Source organism: Martes martes, assembly GCF_963455335.1.
Source record: "Martes martes genome assembly, chromosome: 4".
Taxonomy (NCBI): Eukaryota; Metazoa; Chordata; class Mammalia; order Carnivora; family Mustelidae; genus Martes; species Martes martes.
Genome location: NC_137891.1, coordinates 87,080,262 through 87,102,184, shown reverse-complemented (window position 1 = coordinate 87,102,184; position 21,923 = coordinate 87,080,262). Strand labels below are relative to the sequence as shown.

The following is a 21,923-nucleotide window of genomic DNA, read 5'->3' as shown; positions in this document are numbered from 1 at the left end:
ATGAGCACAACTTTGTTCTAATAAGGTTTTATTTACAAAAACAGAAGTGAGGGGCACCTGGGTGGCTCAGTCACTAAGCGTCTCAGGTCATGATTCCAGGGTCCTGGGATTGACCCTGCATTGGGCTCCCTGCTCCCCATGGGAAGCCAGCTTCTCCCTCTCACTCTCCCCCTGCTTGTGTTCCCTCTCTCGCTGTGTCTCTCTGTCAAATAAATTAATAATTTTTTTAAAAAGTCTCTTTTTAGGGGCACCCGGGTGGCTCAGTGGGTTAAAGCCTCTGCCTTCGGCACAGGTCATGATCCCAGGGTCCTGGAATCAAGCCACGCCGCATCAGGCTCTCCACTCAGCGGGGAGCCTGCTTCCTCTGCTCTCTCTGCCTGCCTCTCTGCCTACTTGAGATCTCTGCCTGTCAAATAAATAAATAAAATCTTAAAAAAAAACAACTCTGCTTTAAAAACAAAAACAAGAAGAAAAAAACAGGAATGGAACTGGATTTGACCTACAGGCAGTAGATTTCAGACTACTGGTTTAAGTGACGTAAGACATATGAGTATCAAATTTGGACAGAAATCAGATCTCTTAACTTCTAATCCAGTGCTTTTCCATCGTATTATCCTTTTGCCTATATAATTTATTTTGCACTTCTCATATGCTAACTTGTTTTACTATTTTTTTTTCTTAAAGATTTTATTTATTTATTTGACAGACAGCAATCACAAGTAAGCTGAGAGGCAGGCAGAGGTGAGGGGGGGAAGCAGGCTCCCTGCTGAGCAGAGAGTCTGATGCTGGGTTTCATCCCAGGACCCTGGGATTATGACCTGAGCCGAAAGCAGAGGCTTAACCCACTGAGCCACCCAGGTGCCCCTGTTTTACTATTTAACTTTTATATCTACTGTACTGTCTTCTGATGGTCCAAAGGGCACTGGAATGGTATCAAAAATACCTAACAGGGGTACCTGGGTGCTCAGTCAGTTAAGGGTCTACCTTCTGCTCAGGTCATGATCCCAAGGTTCTGGGATCCAGCTCCATATTGGGCTCCCTGCTCACCTGGGAGTCTGCTTCTCTCTCTGCATCCCCCCTTGCTTGTGCATTTTCTCACTCTTTCTCTCTCAAATAAATAAAATCTTGAAAACTAACAAAGAGTAGGCATTCAATAAGTTTGTTAATAAGCATAATGATGTCCCTGTCTAGCTCTAGCTCTATTAAGTACTGCTTGTGTACCTTTCTTTCTTTCTTTCTTTTTTTAAAGATTTTATTTATTTATATGACAGGCAGAGATCACAAGTAGGCAGAGAGGCAGGCAGATAGAGAGAGGTGGAAGCAGGCTCCCTGCTGAGCAAAGAGCCCACGCGGGGCTCGATCCTAGGACCCTGGGATCATGACCCGAGCCGAAAGCAGAGGCTTTAACCCACTGAGTCACCCAGGTGCCCCTTTTTCTTTCTTTTTTTTTTTTAAGATTTTATTTATTGGGGGGCACCTGGGTGGCTCAGTGGGTTAAAGCCTCTGCTTTCGGCTCAGGTCATGATCCCAGGGTCCTGGGATGGAGCCCCGCATCCGGCTCTCGCTCAGCGGGGATCCTGCTTCCCCCTCTCTCTCTGCCTGCCTCTCTGCCTACTTGTGATCTGTAAAATAAATGGATAAAAATCTTTAAAAAAAAAGATTTTATTTATTTGTCAGAGAGAAAGAGAGAGCGCGATAGAGCAGGGGGGAGTGCAGAGGGAGAAGCAGGCTCCCCGCTGAGCAAGGTGCCCTGTGTGGGACACTTGTGCACCTTTCTTATTTTGAGTCTTTCTCTACTGTTTTCCAGTAGCCACTAGATCTGAATTTATGTGAATAACCACAGATGGATATGTTAAGTAACATATGAATAAAAGAAAAGCTGTTTCCACAGTGAAGAAATAAAGGAGATATTACTACTAGGCCTCGCTGGGAGGCAAATGGATGGTAGTCATCAAAGAGTCTTCAACTCAGGCGCGTGGCTGGTTCAGTCCGTGGAGCAGCGGACTCGATCTCGGGGGGTTGGGGGGGTTGGGGGGGTTGGAGGGGGTTGGGGGGGAAGTGGGTGGGCTCAAACCCCACCTTTGGTGTGGAGATTGCTTAAGAACAAAATCTTAACTAAAAAAAAGAAAGAAAAAAAGAAAAGTCTTCGATTCTAAAACCTCAGGCGTTTCCTAATTCTTTGTTTAGTAATCTCACTTTATTTAGTGAAATGATGTTTTAAGAAAGTCATGTTATGTTAATTCCGTTTCTTTTCTTCAGTTTTTAAACAGATGAGGGGCGTGAAGCTGTTTTTTCCGGAGAGCAGATCTCAAAGAATCTGGTCCTTTGAGAAAACAGGAAGCATGTTCAGGAAGTTTTGCCTATTTCTCTCATTTTCCTTCCAGAAAAATAAATGACTTAAATATCTATTACAGATTTGATAAGATTGGGGGTAGGGAATCGCGCTGACCTTCTGAGACCGAGGGATGAGAAAACGAGGAACCTGTTTTGGGCGAGTTTAAGGCAACGAATATCAGGTGTAGAGTCCGGGCTGGAGGTGTTGGGGTGGAGGGCGTGGAGAAGCCATCAACTGGAGCCAGGAAGAATGTTGCCATGGTTTCCAGGCAGTTTTTCTTCTTCCAGCCTGGATTTCTTCGCGCGGCGCAAGAGATGACGTGTTTCCGCTTCCGGCCGCGAGCAACCTTTGCGGGGGCCGGTTCCTGAGGGTGTGGGGTGAGGATCTGGGCTTGGGGATGGGGAAAGCAAACCGGGTGTGGCGGGAGGGAAAGCTTGCCTGAGAAAGATTTCCTACCCATCTCCCACCCCAAACCCTCCTGGGGCGGTGAGCGGTAACTGGAGTACCCTGTGGCGTTTCCGGATCCTCCCGTGCCCGGCCACGTACATCTCCGTGATGACACCCCGCTATCATCTCTTTTCTTCCTGATGCTAGGGTTGTATTGGCAAAGAGAGCTAGGCAGTCTTGATTATGATTAGCGTATCCTTTCTAGGACATGAAAACTTCCACGTGCCCCTCTGTCCCTTGTTCCCGGGGACGTTGCTTTTCCAGACCCTGAATAAGCCACGCGGTAGAGTGTGCATTCTGCTGTGTTTCTCTTTCTTACCTGGTCTCTATACTTTCCCTTTATTCATTATTCTTTAGGTGCTGCAGAGTGAAGATTTAAATTCCAAGGTCATGGCAAAACATCTGAAGTTCATTGCCAGGACCGTGATGGTACAGGAAGGGAACATGGAAGGTGCATACAGGACCCTAAACAGGTAACCAGAATTGTGCCTAGAAAAGCTCTCTTGGAAAGTGCTTGGGTGGCTATTTTCTCCCTTCCCCCGTCATAGATTGTTCTCAAACCTCCGGCATCCCAGGTATTCACAGTCTCTTGAAACTTTTCAGCGCCTTAGTTTATTATCTTTAAAATGGACTTTTCCCCAAAACCTGATTGTATGAGGTTTGTTTATACACAGCCTGAATCCCCTCCCCCAAGACCTAAGGAACCCAAAGGGAAAATCAAAGTGTAAAGTTGTGGGGAAGCAAGGATGTAGTACATGATAAATAGAAGGTTGAGGGTGGGATTGGTGTAGGGCAAGGCTAATGGAAAGATGAATTCAGATTTGGGATCTTGGAGAAGCAAGCAAGAGATGGAAAAGTGTATCAGATTTAGAGGAAGGTTACAACATAAGCAAAACATAAAGATGGAAATGAACTGGGAGTAGAAGAGCTGTTTTGAAAGGTTTTGAATGCTCGACTACGAGATGTAGAAGGGCTGTAATAAAGAATACTTTATTGTCGTACATTCTCAGGCTAATAGTTCCTTAGTCTTCCCTTATCACTGATTGTAAGGATTTTGACTTTCTGGCTTGCTTCATCATTTTCTCTCCCCAGTGTGAAAGAAACATCCTTGTGGAGTTGAATTATCAAGGAATTGTATGAAAGAGATTTTTTTTTTAAAGATTTTATTTATTTATTTGACAGACAGAGATCACAAGTAGGCAGAGAGGCAGGCAGAGAGAGAAGGAGAGGGGGAGAAGCAGGCTCCCTGCTGAGCAGAGAGCCCGACGCAGGACTCGATCCCACGGCTCTGGGATCATGACCCCAGCCGAAGGCAGCGGCTTAACCCACTGAGCCACCCAGGCACCCCTGTGTGAAAGAGATCTTAAGAGAATATATGAGCTGTCCTTCTGCCTTAAGGCCAGTAAGGTGATAGCTTTATTACACAAGTGAGGGAAGCTTAGGACATGCAAATTATGCTTCTTGGATCACACAATTATTTAACGGTAGAGAGGAACATAAATCACACCTTTCTACTGCAGTGTTCTTTGCTTTATATCACTAAATTGCTTACTGGTTCCTCTGGAAATGTAGACACTTATGGCAGTCATTTTCCTGTTAAGAATCTGTATTTGACTGGGTTTATTAGTGGGGTTCTTGGGGACCAAGAATGTAAATAAAGCGAAACTAGTTCTTAGCAAAGAGTTTTAGGTATGGAGGGTTGGATGGCGGAAGACCATAGTAAATGAGGGCAACCACGCTGTCAAGCTGTGTAATTGAGAAGCACTTGCAAGCTCAAGATGGATTGTGTGTCTCTTTTTTACTTATTTATTTTTAGTTAGTTGGTTAGTTATTTGAGATAGGGAGCGGTAGAGCAGGAGTAGGAGAGCAGAGGGAGAGAGAGAAGCAGGCTTCCTGCTGTGCATGGAGCTCCATGCAGGGCTTGATCCCAGGATCCTGGGATCATGACCTGAGCCGAAGGCAGAGGCTTTAACCCACTGAGCCACCCAGGCGCCCCGGTAAAACAAATTTCTAAAGGCTTAGCTTAGGCTCCCCTAAACTACCCTGTTCCTAAAGTGCAAATAACACAAAAGCAAAAATTTGATTTTTAAGAAATGAACTACTTTGGCAAGGAATGAAGAAACAGTTTGTGGTACAGAACTATTTATTGAACCATTTCTTACGTTTGTATCAAGAGAGTAGCTACAACTTTAATACTTTTGACTGTAGTCATGGCTTGAATATAAGAGCACAGACACCCCCGCATCCCCATATCTGAGTGGCTCAGTCGGTTGAATAACAGTCTCTTGATTTCAGCTCAGGTCATGATCTTGGGGTCATGGGATTGAGCCCTAAGTCAGGCTCTGTGCTCAACGGGGAGACTGCTGGAGATTTTCTCTCTCCCTCTCCCCTACCCCCCAACCCCAGCCTCTGCTTGCGTGCACTCACACTCTCTCTCTCAAATAAATCTATTTTTAAAAAGGTTTTATTGATTTATTTGATAGAGGGAGAGAGAGCACAAGCAGGCAGAGCAGCAGGCAGAGGGAGAGGGAGAAGCAGGCTCTCTGCTGTGCAGCTTGATCCCAGGACCCTGCAGATACCCAACTGAGCCACCCAGGTGCCCCTAAAATAAGTAAATCTAAAAAAAAAAAAAAAAGCACAGACCCTGAAGCAGATGGCCCAGTTCAGACAGATCTCAGCTCTGCCATTCATTAGCTGCATGATCTATCATAAGCTACAATGCCTCTCTCTCTGCCTCAGTTTCTTCCTCTGTAAAGTGGAACTAATAATAGTACCTACCTCTTGGGGTTGATGTGAGGGTTAAATCAGTTAATATGATTAAATTGTTTAGAACAGTGCTTGGCACATAGTAGGCATTGTGTGTTAGCTATTATCATAAGCTGGAACTCATCGTAAGGAAGTTTTAACCCTTTCGGTTTTGCTTGTGGGTGATTTATTTACTTATTTTGATTGATAAAGAATTTATATTAGCTGTTTTTTCTCTATCTTCCTTGATCATTAGGTTATGCTCAAGGTGGCCTGGAGATGAAAAAGTGAGAAAATTAAGCTTTATTTTGTCAGGACGATCCAGTTTGCTACTGATACTGGAATGACTTTTCTTATAGACTCTTTTTTTTTTTTTTTTTTTAAGATTTTACTTATTTACTTGACAGAGAGAAGGAGAGAGAGCACAAGCAGGGGGAGAGGCAGAGGTAGAAGAAGAAGCAGGCTCCCCGCAAAGCAGGGGAAGCCTGATACGGGATTCAATCCCAGGACTCTGGGATCATGACCTGAGCTGAAGGCAGTTGCTTAACCAACTGAGCCACTCAGGCGTCCCTTCTTATAGACTCTTATAGAGTGATACTTTCCAACAAAGGCTCTTCTATTTAACCTATTGCTAATCTCATTTTGAAATAATAACATTTATTCCCTCTATATGGTCTGTTCTTTTTTTTTTTTTTTTTTTTTAGATTTTATTTATTTGACAGAGAGAGAGAGAGTGCACACAAGCAAGGGGAGCGGCAGGCAGAGGAGGAAGCAGACTCCCTGCTGAGTAGGGAGCTGATGCAGGGCTCAATCCCAGGACCCTGGGATCATGACCTGAGCTGAAGACAGATGCTTAACCCACTGAGCCACCCAGGAGCCCCTGCTGTGCTCTTTCATCTCCATTTCCAGTTACAAGTTTAAAACCTGAAAAACAAAATATTTCTAATTTCCTGCCTGAAGGAATTGATCTTTCCATTGATGTCAGACCTGAATTAGGCCTTCTGTCTTCTGAGAGAAGACTTTTCCATTGTCTTTGTCTGAGATTGTTCTAATTAACTTAGAACCAAACCTCTATTTATCTGCATCTCCCAAATCCAATTATATTTTTGTTTTAATCAACATTAGTTTTTCTTTTGCTGGTTTTTTTTTTTTTTTTTCATTTTATCTAAAAATCCTTCCTGATTCCAGATGCAAGTGGGTGGCAGGTGAGGGAAGAATAAATAAGTGGCAGAAGGTGAAGCATGTTTGGATTCTTTCTGCCATCTGGCCTGGCCTGGTACTATCTCACTTTTGTTCTTAGGAATCTGTTTTCACATTCCTCTCTGTCTTTTTTTTTCTCTCTCTCTCGTTCTTCTTTTTGTTGAACAGCAGCCCCATAATTCTTTCAAGATTCTCTTTTTGTAGATGAATGGCAGTTTATGCATACTTTTTTCCTAGGTATATGTGCTAATTTTAGTCAGAAACCGCAGGAGATTGGTCATTGTGACATCATGTGGTTTTCAACTCTGACTACCAGTTTAGAATTACCTGGGGAACCTTCAAAAAAAAATTCTTGATCCCAGGGCCTAGCCTGAGACTAAGTCTGGGCAGTTGCGGCTGACCAGCATTTTTAAAATGTACTATGAGGATGCCTGGGTGGCTTAGTCGGTTAAGCTTCTGTCTTCAGCTCATGATCCCAGGTCCTGGGATTGAGTCCTGTATCGGGCTCCTTGCTCAGCAGGAAGCCTGCTTCTCCTCCCTGTGCCTGCTGCTCTTCCTGCTTGTGTTCTGTCTCTTTCTCTCTTTCTGACAAATAAATAAAGTCTTGAAAAAATTAAAAAAAAAAAATGTCCCATGAGATTTTAATGTTGAGCCAAGATTGTAATGACCTTCTTAAGAGCAGAGACCTGTGCATTTTCATTTGTATATCCCTTGGATATGCCAAAGTGGCCCAAGAAAGCTCTCAATAAATGTCTGTTTAATGAATGTAGATATTTCTTTATCTTCTTCAGTCTGTTACTTTAGTGTTTGTCAAACCTTTCCACTGAAGTATCCTTAACAACAAAGGAGAGTGAAGGAACTATAGGGGTTCTGCTACTATAAGCAAACATGGAAGCTCTTTGAAGTCTCTCTTTTTTTAATTAAAGTTTTAGGTGATTTTTTTTTTTAAATTCATTGCCATTACATCTGTTCTAGGGCTAGCACCTCTTCCCCTATTCAAGTTAAAATTGGTGCTCTGGGCAAATGCATCAAATTTATCCAGAGACTTCTGTCTCTGGATTATACCCTTGGCACACTGTCAAGTATCCTAATTAAGAAACATGAAAAAAAAAAAAAAAAGAAAAGAAACGTGGCATTGGGGCACCTGGGTGGCTCGGGTCATGATCCTGGAGTCCCACATCGGGCTCCCTGCTTAGCAGGGAGCCTGCTTCTCCTTCTGACCTTTCCCCCCTCTCATGCTCTCTCTCTCACACTCTCTCCCTCAAATAAATAAAATCTTTAAAAAAAAAAAAGAAAAAAAAAGAAATGTGGCATTACTGGGTGGCCTGGGTTGTTCGTATGGTTAAGTGGCAGACTCTTGATTTTGGTTCAGGTTATGATCTTAGGGTCCTGGGAATGACCCCCTCGTCACACTCCTTGCTCATTGGAGTCGGCTTGAGGATTCTCTCTTCCTCTCCTCCACCCTGCACTTCTCCTGCCTATCTCTCTCTCCCCCATCTCTAAAATAAATAAATAAATGTATACAGGAAAAAAAAAGTGGCATTACTTTTTCTTCATTTCAGGGATTAAAACACCAATTTAGAAATAGCTTTTGGGGAAAAACTATGTATTACTTAAAAAGGAAAGAATTTGATCGGAAAGAAGAGGAATGATTGGAAAGAAATACATGAAAAGATTCAAGTCCCAGAGACTCAGGACCTGAGGTGTGATTATCTCTTTTTGGCTTTCTTACAAATTTAGAAAATTAATACTTTGTGGTTGGGATTATCTAGGAAAGCAGTGCAAGATGTGCATGTTGTTGGGGTGCTTGGTGGCTCAGTCGGTTAAGCGTCTGCCTTCAGCTCAGGTCATGATCTCAGAATCTTGGGATCAAGCCCCGCATTGGGCTCCCTGCTTACCAGGGAGTCTGCTTCTCCGTCTCCCTCTGCCCCTACCCCTAGCTTTTCCCTCTCTCTCTCTCCTCTCAAATAAATAAATAAAATCTTTGGGGCGCCTGGGTGGCTCAGTGGGTTAAAGCCTCTGCCTTCGGCTCAGGTCACAATTCCAGGGTTCTGGGATTGAGCCCCGAATTGGGCTCTCTGCTTGGTGGGGTGCCTACTTCCTCCTCTCTCTCTGCCTGCTTCTCTGCCTACTTATGATCTCTGTCTCTCAGATAAATAAATAAAATCTTTATTAAAAATAAAAAAAATCTTTGGGACGCCTGGGTGGCTCAGTTGGTTAAGCAGCTGCCTTCGGCTCAGGTCATGATCCCAGCGTCCTGGGATCGAGTCCCACATTGGGCTCCTTGCTTGGCGGGGAGCCTGCTTCTCCCTCTGCCTCTGCCTGTGCTCGCGCTCTCTCTCTCCCTCTCTCTCTCTGACAAATAAATAAATAAAATCTTTAAAAAAATAAATAAATAAATAAAATCTTTGGAAAAAGAATTTAAAAAGGAAAAAGAGAAGTGTATGTTGTTGGAATGTGCCAGGTTGGAGCAGTGTTACAGTAGTGATTTTTATAGTCTTTGGGGAGGATACTTATTTTGTCAATTTGCGTTCCATCTTTAAGGAAACTACATTTCTCTTCCTTTTAATCTTGGAGTATTAGGTATATATGCTATAAATTGTATTTTAGTTTCAGGGGGAGAAAATGGACAAATATTTTGCTCTTAGAATGATTTTCTAGGCAAGGACTTTTAAGCATGAAAATGTGAATCCACCTAGTTCTGGAGTATCCCAGTCTTCCTGTCGGTCAAACACAGTATTTTCTGATGCACTTTTCTTATTTTTCTCTGCTTTTTCTTTATATCCTCTTTGGCCACCTTTTTTTGTATTAGACTTTTTCTGTATTCTGTATTCTTTATTATATCCCAAGCTTCTCCTTATCTCTCCCAGCTTTCTGATGGTTGGTAGTTTAAAAATTAGTTGAATGTCCTGTGGTCTAATTACAACAGTAGGTAGGAGAGCAAGTGAGAGAGAGATGGTTAAAGCTTTGACGTGTTTGGAGCACAAAGGCAGTCTTAAAAAGGAAACAGGCTATGTGTCTGTTCAATGAGACCACCACAAAATGTTTGTTATATAACCAAGGGCCCTCATTCCTGCCCTGGGATGAGGAGAGGGGGAGTGGGGGTTGCTAGGAAGCCCTGTATGATTGGCTAGCCCCCAAGCAAGGAAAGGCAAGCACCCTGGAAGTATGCCTAGTTGACCTCTTTTATTCCCAGTAGGCGAGCTTTGGTGCCCAGTGAGACCTCGTGCATACACGTTATCCTGATGTAGGCTGGCTATGCTGACATGTGAGTTTGCCACTTCCAACCTCCCCCAGCCTGGGCAGCTTAGCTCCTTTTACATAATCTGATGAATTTAACTAAAATTGGCAGCTGATTTTTCCTTCAGTGTTAGGTTGCCAAGCACCCGAACTCCAGGCTGATCTGTTTACTCTAAAGCTGTTGGTCTCCTAGTCCCTGAACTACCTTTGGAAGCAGAAGCATCATTACTTCATCAGTTCTACAAAGCTCTTCTTGCAATTTTTTTTATTCGAAATGAGTTGAGGGGTGCCTGGGTGGCTCAGTGGGTTAAGCCTCTGCCTTCGGCTCAGGTTATGATCCTAGGGTCCTGGGATCAAGCCCCATATCTGCCTCTCTGCTCAGCGGGGAGCCTGCTTCCCCCTCTCTCTCTGCCTGCCTCTCTGCCTACTTGTGATCTCTCTCTCTCTGTCAAATAAATAAATCTTAAAAAAAAATGAGTTGAGTAGATGCCTCTACTGTAGGGACTCTGGAGCTTTTTTAGGATAACTAAAAAGAGCTGGGTAAGGGTTCGCTAGAGTAGTTAGAGCCATCCAGGGAACACCATTTAGTTATCCCATCATTATGTTGGGGACCATGATCTTTTCATTCTTTCCCTTCCTCCATTCTTAAATCCTTCTGTACTTTTTTCTTACCTTGCTTTTTTTTTTTTTTTTTTTGCCTGATCACACAGGCATTTACTTGCTAAGGTGATCACTTTTTTTTTTTTAAAGATAGAGAATGAGAGAGAGAGCATAAGCAGGGGTGCAGACAGAGAGGGAGAAGCATGTTCCCCCTGAGTAAGGAGTCTGATGCAGGACTTGATCCCGGGACCCTGGGATCATGACCTGAGCCAAAGGCAGAGGCTTAACCTCCTGAGCCATCCAGGCGTCCCACCTGGGAGTCTTTTAAAACATCTCCAGTGCATAATTCCATGCTAGACCAATTAAATCAGAATCTTTGAGGAATAGGGCCCAGGAGTTAGTACTTTTTAAAAAAAAAATTTATTTGAGAAAGCGAGCTTATGTGCATGTACGTGAGCACATGCGTGTACCTGTGCAGATTTGGGAGAGGCAGAGGGAAAAAAACCTCCTAGCTGACTCCCATTGAGTGTGGAGCCCTGCCACAGGGCTTAATCCCAGGACCCCAAGATCATGACCCAAGCCAAAACCAAGAGTTGGCTGCTCAGCCAACTGAGCCATCCAGGTGCCCCCAGGAATTAGTACTTTTTAAAAAACCTTTTAGGGGATGATTCCATTGTGCATTAGTGTTGAGGCTCACTGGCAAAGGTTAAGGAGGTCGTGTAGAACCAGAAAGAAGGTTTTTAGTCAGAATCTGGAGGGATACCAACATTCAAGAGTAAATTGAGGAATAACATTAGCAAAGGAGAACTTTTGTGGGCCAGGATATGGAGTCTTTTAGGCTTTGGTGCCTCACTTCTCTATTGTAAGATTCTAGTGTTGGGTCCACATGACTTCTGGGCATGACTGTGTTTCCAATAGAACCTGAATTATCTGCTTCTCCTGCTTCTGGGAATTTGCAGCAACTCCCTTGCCTCCTATTTTCCTAACACTAATACCTAGACAGACTGATTTATACAAATATGATTTTCTAGTAGCCTATAGAGCATTCTTGATATTAAACAGCAGGAGCCTGGGAGAGGATCCCATAGGACAGTGGTTCCTCTGTCTATTCACATTTGTAATTTACCTAAAGCTCACATCTTTTTTCAAGTTCATATTCATTCTGTAGTTGTTATCTTGGGCTTTATGGTATAACATAGCAGCAAGAAATATGGCTTCCCACTGGGCAGAAGTAGCTGGTGATTTCTCTTATTTTGATTTTCTTTTTCCTCTATCCCCCTTCTTCCACTTAACCTCCTTAACTCCAACTGTGTTTGTGACTTACTTTTTACCTGTAATGAAAGAACAGGGTGAGCAGTAAAGGGACCATGTAAACAATGCCAGAAATGGAGGGCGGCAGCAGCAGATGCCTCTAGACCTCCCTAGGACGGACTGGTGATGAATTGAGAGGAAGCAACAAATTACAGAATGGAGCCAGAGTTCTCAAGAGCCTAGGGATTGAGTAGTTTATAGAATAAGCTCTTTGTGGAAGAACAAAGAGGTAAGTTTGAGTTAGATGTGTTGTAAGTCCAACAAGAGTACCCAACAACCCTGCAATTGCACTACTGGGTATTTACCCAAAGAATAAAAAAAGACAGGTTCAGAGGGGTACATGCACCCCGATGTTTATAGCAGCATTATCAACAATAGCCAAACTATGGAAAGAGCCCAAATGTCCATGGACTGGTGAATGGACATAGAAGATTGGGGGTGGTGGTGTGTGTATGTTACTGAGCCATCAAAAAGAATGAAATCTTGCCATTTGCAGTGATGTGGATATAGCTAGAGGGTATTATGCTAAGTGAAATAAGTCAGTCAGAGAAAGACAAATACCATATGATTTCACTCATGTGGAATTTAAGAAACAAAACTGATGAACATTTGGGAAGGGAAAAGAGAGCAGGGGGAAGCAAACCATAAGAGACTCTTCACGATAGAAAACAAACTTGAGAATTGATAGAAGGAGGTGGGCAAGGAATGGGCTAAGTGAAGAGCAGTAGGTGTTATATGTAATTATGAATCATTAAATTCTCCTTCTAAAACCAATATTTTACTATATGTTAACTAATTAGAATTTCTTTTTTTTTTTAAGATTTTATTTATTTATTTGTCAGAGAGACAAAGCATGAGCAGGGAGAGTGGCAGGCAGAGGGAGAAGCAGGTTCCCCGCTGAGCAGGCAGCCTGATGCGGGATTCCATCCCAGGACTCTAGGATATGACCTGAACCAAAGGCGGACACTTAACTGACTGAGCCACCCAGGCATCCCAACTAACTAGAATTTCAATAAAAATTTGAAAAGAAAAAAATATATACAACAAGAGGAACTGCATTCTAAGGAATTGGGTGGGCAAGAAAAAAACAGATTGAGCTCAATTTTATAGACCCTTAAAGATTAATAAAACATGGTTTCTTTCTTCAGAGATTTTCAGTCTAATGAGGGAGACGTTTGTATTAATAATTAACGGAATGGAGGAATGAAATAATTACAAGGTAGGTATACAATAATAGAAATGATTTTCTCTGAGAAGATGAGAAGCCTTTTTGGAGAGGTGACATCTAGGTTTGGCATCAAAAAGATGAGGAAGATTTTACTCAGAAGGTTGGCAACTGGAGGTGAGGGTGGCATTCTCGGTTGAGGAAGCAGCATGAATAAAGACTTGGTACCAGAGTGTGTTCAGGGAGTAGTCAGCAGACTAGTGTGGTTGGAGCATGTGGTACATGGGGAAAATGGTGGGTGAGGCTGTTACTTAATACTCCACTCCCATTTGTATCATTGGTGTGATGAAGGCCTCTTCTCTCCTTGTGTTAATTAGGTCCAGGAATATCTCAGGCCTGCAGACTTCAGCTGTGTCCATTAAACTGTAGGGATGAGGCAGCATTTGCCACTAAGGATGAAGCAGGAATCACCTCCAGTGATTTTTTTTTTCTACTACGAATGAGTCACCCCATCTGAAGATTCTGAAATGATCCCTGCCATTTGTGAACCCAGATCACTGCCATAGAGAGCCACTGTTTATAAGGACTGTGTCACATTCCTCAGATGTGCTGTAGGAGAATAAAGGTTGAAAATAGGACCCTGACTATAAACTCCCCAAGAGCAAGGATTATGTCATTAATTGCTTTGGTATTTTGCACAAATTCCTATTTGGAGCCTCGATAAGTAGGCAATTAATGCTATATAATCACCATTTCACATCATAATTTTTATAGACGCCAGTTGTTTGGTCAGTTGACTTCTGGCCATCTGTGAACTGGAAAAGAATAATGAGCCCAGGTTTCTAACTTCATTGCCTGCCTTTATACAGAATCCTCACTATGGATGGGCTCATTGAGGACATTAAGCGACGGCGGTATTATGAAAAGCCTTGTCGCCGACGACAAAGGGAAAGCTACGAAACCTGTCGGCGAATCTACAACATGGAAATGGCTCGCAAGATCAACTTCTTGATGCGGAAGAATCGGCCGGATCCATGGCAGGGCTGCTGAGGCCTGTGGATAGTAGGCCCAGTATGAAAATCCCTATCCAGCTGTTGCCTTTCTCCAATCCCATTTTCTCTTACCTTTCTTATAATAAATTCAATCCCGTATGTGCAAGAAAGCCTGCATATATAGAAGGAATCCCTTAGTTAGCAATGGACCCTCTGTTCTATTGTGTGAAAGAGAAACTAAGCCAAAAAATAGTCTAGGGAGTAGAATGGTGGTTGCCAAGGGCTGGTTGGGAGTGGAGAATGGGGAATTAGTGTTAAGTGGGTACAGAATTTCAGTTGGGGAAGCTGAAGAATTCTAGAGACAGATGGTGGTGATACTTGCACAATAATGTGAATGTACTTAATGCTACTGAACTGTACACTTAAATGGTGAAAATGGCAAATTTCATGTATATTTAGCTGTAATTAAATGCTTTAGTCTAGGAGAGGTAAGGAACTTTTCTAAAATGTAGTGGAATATATCTACCATTTCCTACTCAATTCTTACAAAACCCAAAGCAAGACATTATTGGAAAAGCATCTGTTACTCTTTCCTGAACTGTCTCCTCCTACCAACTGTTAGATAAAAGGAGAGGAGGCATCTACATATTTGGAATAAATTTTGCTACTGAAACACCCACCAATGAGACTAGAGTGCTGGAATCCTTATGCAGAGGAATCCTTAAGACAAATCTGTTTTCTTTTTTTTTTTTTTCCCCAAAGATTTTATTTATTTATTTTGACAGAGAGCGAGAGAGAGAACACAAGTTGGGGAGCGGGAGAGGGAAAGGGAGAAGCAGGCTTCCTGCTGAGCAGGGAGCCCACTGTGGGGCTTGATCCCAGGACGCTGGGATTGTGACCTGAGCCGAAGGCAGGCACTTAACAACTGAGCCACCCAGGCACCCCATCCTTTAGTTTTCCTAAAGGAATCTGCTGAAGGGATAGTGGAGAAGAAATAAAATAGTAGGTAGATGGTAGAAAAGAAGGAATGGGCAAGTATTAAGAGATATAAGGGCACAGAGCCAGAAATGCCCACAGCAGTGATTCTCAAAGTACGGTCTTAAGATCAGCAGTATGAACATAACCCAGTTAATTGGTTGAAATGCAAATTCTGGGACCTACTTTAGACTTTCTGAATAAGAAATTGGAGTTAGAGCCCAGTAATCTATTTTAACAAGCCCTGCAGGTGATTTTGATGTCCGCTAAAGTTTGAGACTCCCTGCCCCATCCTACTCAAAAGTAGTTTCCAGGCAGAGGTCTCCTCTATCACCCCTACTTCTGCTCAACAGGCACTCTTGGGTATGTGAGCCGCTCTGCTTCCTTTCCTGCTGTTTCCTTTGGCCTTGCTCCCCTGACAGCCACACTGCTGGTATAAGGAAAGTTGGTGTCAGCCCCTGTAGAACACAGTGTGTAGGTGGAGCGACTAGCCCATCTCTCCTCTCCCAGGCTCCAGCCCTCAGTATGGTGTTGAAAAAGGAGGTAAAGGGCAGACTGCCAAGCACCATGTCTCTCCAGATTACTAATGTTCAAACACTGCCCCCTTGTGGTATAGCTGCGTGAAATCTGATTTCTCTGGTCTTAATTTTAGTCTTTTCAATATCATTTCTCCTTTTCATAATTATCATACTTATTGATTAGGCAGGCCTGCATGAAGATATACTGGAACCATGGTTCCTTGCCTTTCAGCGCTTGATCATCTTTCTTCCCCTCATGAGTAAAGCTCATGGTGAATAAATCATATCTTAGGGCAGGGCATAGAAGTAGCTTAGAGATAGAAGATCTGGTCCTTGCACTCCAGAAACTTACACTGCAGTTGGAGAAATGCTATATACAGACTGTGTTCAATTTTGTTACCTTTGTACAACCTCATTTTCAAGTTAGACATTGATACTTCTGAATCCCTTTTCAGTCTCTGAATTTGGTCTTTAATGTATCACTTTTGAGTGATTTTGAGCCATGGCACTGGTTCACCTCCTGCCACTTGCTGCTGCTGAAGAATAAAGGCCTGGCCTTTGCCGAAATGGTAGGGTATGTTTGTGATAGAAGAGCTAGGCCTCTTTTAAAAAAAAAAAAAAAAAAAAAAAAAAAAAGGGAAGAAGAAGAGGAGCCAGGCCTGTTACTTGGCAGTATTCCTCTGAGATTACATTTGCTCCTGGGCTCCCTCCAAAATATCAAGTGGTGGCTTAAGATCTGGAATTTCCTTCATCTCCGAAATGATCCCCTGCTTGTTCTAGTCATTTTCCTGACCATTGCCCATGTACCCCAGCTCAGTGAACAGTGATGGGTTTTAGCAGATAGCTAGTTGGGAGGCCTCTTGGGTAAAGGGGTTCATTGACTGTCTGCCTGAAGTCCACTCAGTTTGTGTTGTCATGGCAGGGAAAAAGACCTTCCAGTCTCTGCTCTGAGAAGCTAGAAGGTACCTCCTGGTCATCTAATGAATAGGAATTTCTGTATCCTTTTATCCCTGCCTTGGGTTCAAGAGAGGGTTGGTTTGGTGTTTGACCCAGTTGCAGTGTGATAGATGTCGTACCTCATATCCTGATCCCAGGCACCCATGACATTTCTTAGATGTCCACTGGATTTCCTCTGACAGGTCCATTCTAGTTATAATTTAAGGATCTTACAATGTTTAGTGCTCTGGAAACAGGTACCCCTTTAAAACTGGGACTCTGTTGTGGAACTCTGACATTGTACTCTAAACGAAGTTGTTTACTTAGATCTGGATTTAGTCATGATGTCGGCAAATTATTTAATATAAAATCTAGTTTCCCCTGTAGAATGAGAATAATTGTATATAGGGGTTTGTGGTGAGGATTAAATGAGATCATGCATGTCAAATGTTCAGCATGGTTTCTGGCACGTAGAACTTAATAAATGTTAGCAATAATCCCTCAGTTGTGCCAGGCAGAAGCCTGATCATTGAGTCCTACTCCACACTCAGCCATCACTAGCATCCACTTATTCCCCATCTTGAAGACTAAATGCCACAACCCGAGTCCCAGCTCCGTTCTGGATTACAATAGTCATTTAGCCATCTTGCATCAGTGTTGCCTGGCCTTCAATTTCCTCCACCCTTAGTTCAGTATGATTGTTCTAAAATGCAATCTTGAGGGGCGCCTGGGTGGCTCAGTGGGTTAAAGCCTCTGACTTCAGCTCAGTTCATGATCTCAGGGTCCTGGGATCGAGCCCCACATTGGGCTCTCTGCTTGGTGGGGAGCCTGCTTCCCCCTTTCTCTCTGCCTGCCTCTCTGCCTACTTGTGATCTCTATCAAATAAATAAATAAAATCTTTTAAAAAAAATGAAACCTTGATCGTTTCACTTTCCTGCTTAAGGAGGTATTTGGTTCCCATTGTTTTCAAGATAAAGTCCAAACTACTAGCACAGCATTTAAGGCCTTTCATGATTGAATCATGCTTTTCTGTCTAGCCACTGTCCCCTCCAATGTACTTCTGGGACATGCTGTTTTCTCCTTCTGCCTGTTTACCAGCTCTTAGTTCGGACGTTCTCTGAGATCACTTCCATGATCTCTATACCAACTTTTCTTCTATTCTCTCTTATCAGCTTAATTCTGTAATAGTAGGTTCTTTCTTTCTCTCTCTCTCTCTCTCTTTTTAAGATTTATTTGTTTATTTGACACAGAGAGCACACACACACAAGCAGGAGGAGCAGCAAACAGAGGGAGAGGGAGAAGCAGGCTCCCTGTGGAGCAAGGAGCCCAATGTGGGGCTTGATCCCAGGACCCCAGGATCATGACCTGAGCCGAAGGCAGACGCTTAACCGACTGAGCCACCCCGGTGCCCCAATAGTAGTTTATAATTTGTTGTGATGTACTGCTTAGTTGCCTTTCTCCCTCCATTAGATTTTCAGTTACCTGGAGGCTGGATCTTTGTTGGTGGTGGTGGTTTGTTTTGAACCACTGTATTCCCAGTGCCTGATACAATGCCCAGCATCTAAATGTTCAATAAATGGGGCACCTGAATGGCTCAAGCAGTTGAGCGGTTGAGCATCTAACTCTTGATTGCAGCTTAGGTCATGAACATCGGGTCTTGAGATCAAGCTCTGTGTTTGGTGGGGCGTCTGCTTGAAATTCTCTCCCTCTGCCCGCCCCCCCCCCCAAAATAAAGAAATCTTTAAAAAAATAAATGCTCAGCAAATTTTTTTTGGATTTTTTTTAAAGGATTTTATTTGTTTGACAGAGACACAGTGAGAGAGGGAACACAAGCAGGGGGAGTGGGAGAAGAAGCAGGCCTCCCACCGATCAGGGAGCAAGATGCGGAGCTTGATCCCAGGATCCCATGGGATCATGATCTCAGCCGAAGGGAGATGCCCAAAGACTGAGCCACCCAGGCATCCCTCTTCTGAGATTTTTTTTTTAAGATTTTATTTATTTATTTGACAGAGAGATCACAAGTAGGCAGAGAGAGAGAGGGGGAAGCAGGCCCCCCGCCTAGCAGAGAGCCTGATGTGGCGCTCAATCCCAGGACCCTGAAACCATGACCTGAGCTGAAGGCAGAGGCCTCAACCCACTGAGCCACCCAGGCGCCCGGAGAATTTTTTTTTTAAGGTCATCTCCACACCCAGCGTGGGGTTCAAGATTTAAAACCCCTAGATCAAGAGTCAAATGCTCTACTGACTGAGCAGCCAGGTACCCCTCAAAAAATATTTCTTGAAGGAGCGTATGACAGTAGCAATGATCAGTTGAGTTTTACTATGCTTGACACTGTACTAAATATTTCTTTATTGAAACAAAATATACATAACATGAAGTTTATCATTTAAACCATTTTTTTAAGGATTTTATTTATTTATTTGACAGACAGAGATCACAAGCAGACAGAGAGGCAGGCAGAGAGAGAGGAGGGAGTGGGCTCCCTGCAGAGCAGAGAGCCTGATGGCGGGGCTCGATCCCAGGACTCTGAGATCATGACCTGAACTGAAGGCAGAGGCTTTAACCCACTGAGCCACCCAGGAGCCCCTAAACCATTTTTAAGTGTACAATTTAGTGGCATCAAGTACTTGCACAATGTTGTGTGACTATTACAACTATTTCCAAAACTTTTTCATCACTTGAGACAAATTCAGTCATCATTAAGCAATAATTCCCCACCCCTCCTCTCCACAGCCCTTGATAGCCTCTAGTCTATCTATTTGTCTATTCTAGATACCTCATATATGTGGAATCATATAATACTTATCATTTTGTGTTTGGTTTATTTCACTTAGCATATTTTCAAGGTTTATCCATGTTGTAGCATATGTCAGAAGGCCATTCCTTTTAATGACTGAATAATCCATTGTACATATGTACCACATTTTGTTTATCCATTCATTTTTTAAAGATTTTTTTTAAGATTTTATTTATTTATTTGAGAGAGAGCAAGAGAGAAAATGCATACATGAGCAGGGCTGGGGAAGGAGAGGAGTAGGAGATGGAGAAGCAGTCTCCCTGCTGAGCAGGGAGTTGGATCTCTGGACTCCAAAGGCAAATGTTTAACTGACTGAGCCACCCAGGTGCCCCATTTTATCTATTCATCTGTCAATGGCACTTAGGTTGCTTCTACTTTTTAGTTATTTTGAATAATGGGTGTGAATATGAGTGTTCAGATATCTCTTTGATACCCTGTTTTCAGTTCTTTTGGGTATTTACCCAGAAGGAAAATGCTGGATCCTATGGTAATTCTATTTTTAATTTTTTGAGAAACTACCATACTGTGGTCCGTAACAGCTGCACCATTTTACATTCCCACTACCAGTGCACAGGATTCCAATTTTTCCCCCCAATTTCTTTATATCCTCACCAACACTTGTTATTTTCTGGGGGGAGATGTTTTTGGTTGTTTGTTTTTAGTAGGTTCCACACTCAGCGTTGAGCCCAACGTGGAGCTTGAACTCATGACTCTGAGATCAAGAGTCCCACTCTTAACTGACTGAGCCACCCAGGCGCCCCTGTTTTGTTTTGTTTTTAAATTTTTTAAATAATAGTCATTCTGATGGGTACAAGGTGAAATCTCCTTGTACATTTTTGTTCCTTATGGGTTTTGATTTGCTTTTCTCTGATGACTAATGATGTTGAACATCTTTTCATGTGTTTATTGGCCATTTGTATATCTTTGCAGAAACGTGTATTCAAGTCCTTCACCCATTTTTGAATTGGATTTTGGTGGTTTTTTTTTTTTAAGTTTTTGAGTTATAGGAGCTCTTTATATACTCTGGGATATTATTCACTTATCAGATATATGACTCACAAATATTTTCTCCTGTTCTGTGGATTGTCTTTTCACTCTCTTAATAGTGTCTTTTGATGCACAAAAGTTTTTAATCTTGATGAAGTCCAATTTATCTATTTTTTGCTGTTACATGTGTTTTTGGTACCATAACCAAGAAATCACTACCAAATTTGATGTCGCGAAGATTTTCCCATGCTTTCATCTACAAATTTTACAGGTTTTGTCCTTAAGTTTAGGTCTTTGATCCATTTTGTGTTAATTTTTGTATATGATGTGCAAAAGGGGTCCCGCTTTATTCTTTGCACATGGATACCCATTTTTTTCTGCACCATTTGTTGAACAGACTGTCCTGTCCCTATTGAATAGTCTTGGCACCCTTGTCAAAATATCAACTGGCCATATATGTGAGGTTTATTTCTGCGTTCTATTCTGTTTTGTTGGTCTGCATGGCTGTCCTTTATGCTGGTACCACACTAACTGTGTTTTTATACATTGCATTTAATCCTCACAATAGTCCTTTGAAATAGAGATTCTTACTCTTGTAAGAAAAGTTAATTACCTGAAGGAATCATAGCTAGTAACTGGGAGACTAAGGATTTAAACCCATTCATTTTCCAAGCATTAGAAATAAAATCAGTTTGTAGAAAAACATCTCCCTCTGGGGAATTGAGCCCAGACAGTTAAAGGCACTGAAAAGAATAAACTTATAACTCTGCAGAGTTGGAATCATTAACCCATTTAGCAGACTTACAGTGAATGTTCTGTGAGACATTGGTGTTAGGTGCTATAAATACAATGGGTAAGCTGAGGCATGAATAACTTGAGCAACATGCTGGAGCTCCCTCAATTTGTTACTCAAAACCAAGCTTTATTCCATGATGTCATGGTGCAGCATCAGGGAAGATGGGTCTTGTTATGTATTTCTCATATTTGTTTAAAACCAGCCTTTAGAAACAAAAGTCTTATCTTCCCTGGGAAATTCTAATAACCTCGCTAGAGAATAACTGCATTTTGTGGTGAGCCTATCATCTAAGAAGACATCTTGGAATTTTAGTTTCTGCAGTTTGTAATTGGATATAGCAGAATAGTTTGTTTCCCGTATATGAAACTGTACCATAATACTGGATGTATTTTTTCCAAACTATACTTTGCCCACATACATGCTTTTCAGAAGCAGTGGTTTAAAGGGTCAGTAAGGTGTAGAGCCTCATTCTGAAGAAAGGGAAAAATACAGGCTTACTGATAGAATGAGAAAATCTGTTTTGTCAGGTCTTACTCATTTATCGTTTGTTGAGCCTTTACTTTTTTTTTTTTTTTTTTTTGAGCCTTTACTTTATTTGATACTCTCCTAGGTCCTGGAGATACAAAGACAATGTGACACAAAATGCCTTAAGGCATCTCCATTCCTTAGGTGAAAAACAGTTTTTTTGTTTGGGTTTTATTTTTAGATTTTGATTTGAAATTTACTTCTCTTGGAAAATTAAAGATAATCTTTTTCTGGTACATGTGATAGGAATTTAAAAATGCTAAGGTTCCCAGTATTATTTAAATTTTGTATCCCTTTTTTAAAAATTTTATTTATTATTATTATTTTTTAATAAACATATATCCCCAGGGGTAC

General features: G+C 42.3%; 1 protein-coding gene and 1 long non-coding RNA gene across 2 annotated transcripts; both read left to right on the top strand.

Annotated features, from left to right (window-relative positions):
- Nucleotides 1-2,639: 2,639 nt before the first annotated feature.
- On the top strand, nt 2,640-14,194 carry MRPS21 (mitochondrial ribosomal protein S21). The gene is made up of 3 exons (XM_080800141.1): nt 2,640-2,712; nt 3,140-3,255; nt 13,913-14,194. The coding sequence occupies exons 2-3, from the start codon at nt 3,173-3,175 to the stop codon at nt 14,091-14,093; spliced, it is 264 nt and encodes an 87-aa protein (XP_080656267.1). The 5' UTR covers nt 2,640-2,712; nt 3,140-3,172; the 3' UTR covers nt 14,094-14,194.
- LOC308340772 lies at nt 8,294-13,549 on the top strand. Its single transcript, XR_013966634.1, has 3 exons — nt 8,294-8,430; nt 13,027-13,097; nt 13,421-13,549. It is a non-coding gene; the product is annotated as an uncharacterized lncRNA (long non-coding RNA).
- Nucleotides 14,195-21,923: the final 7,729 nt, after the last annotated feature.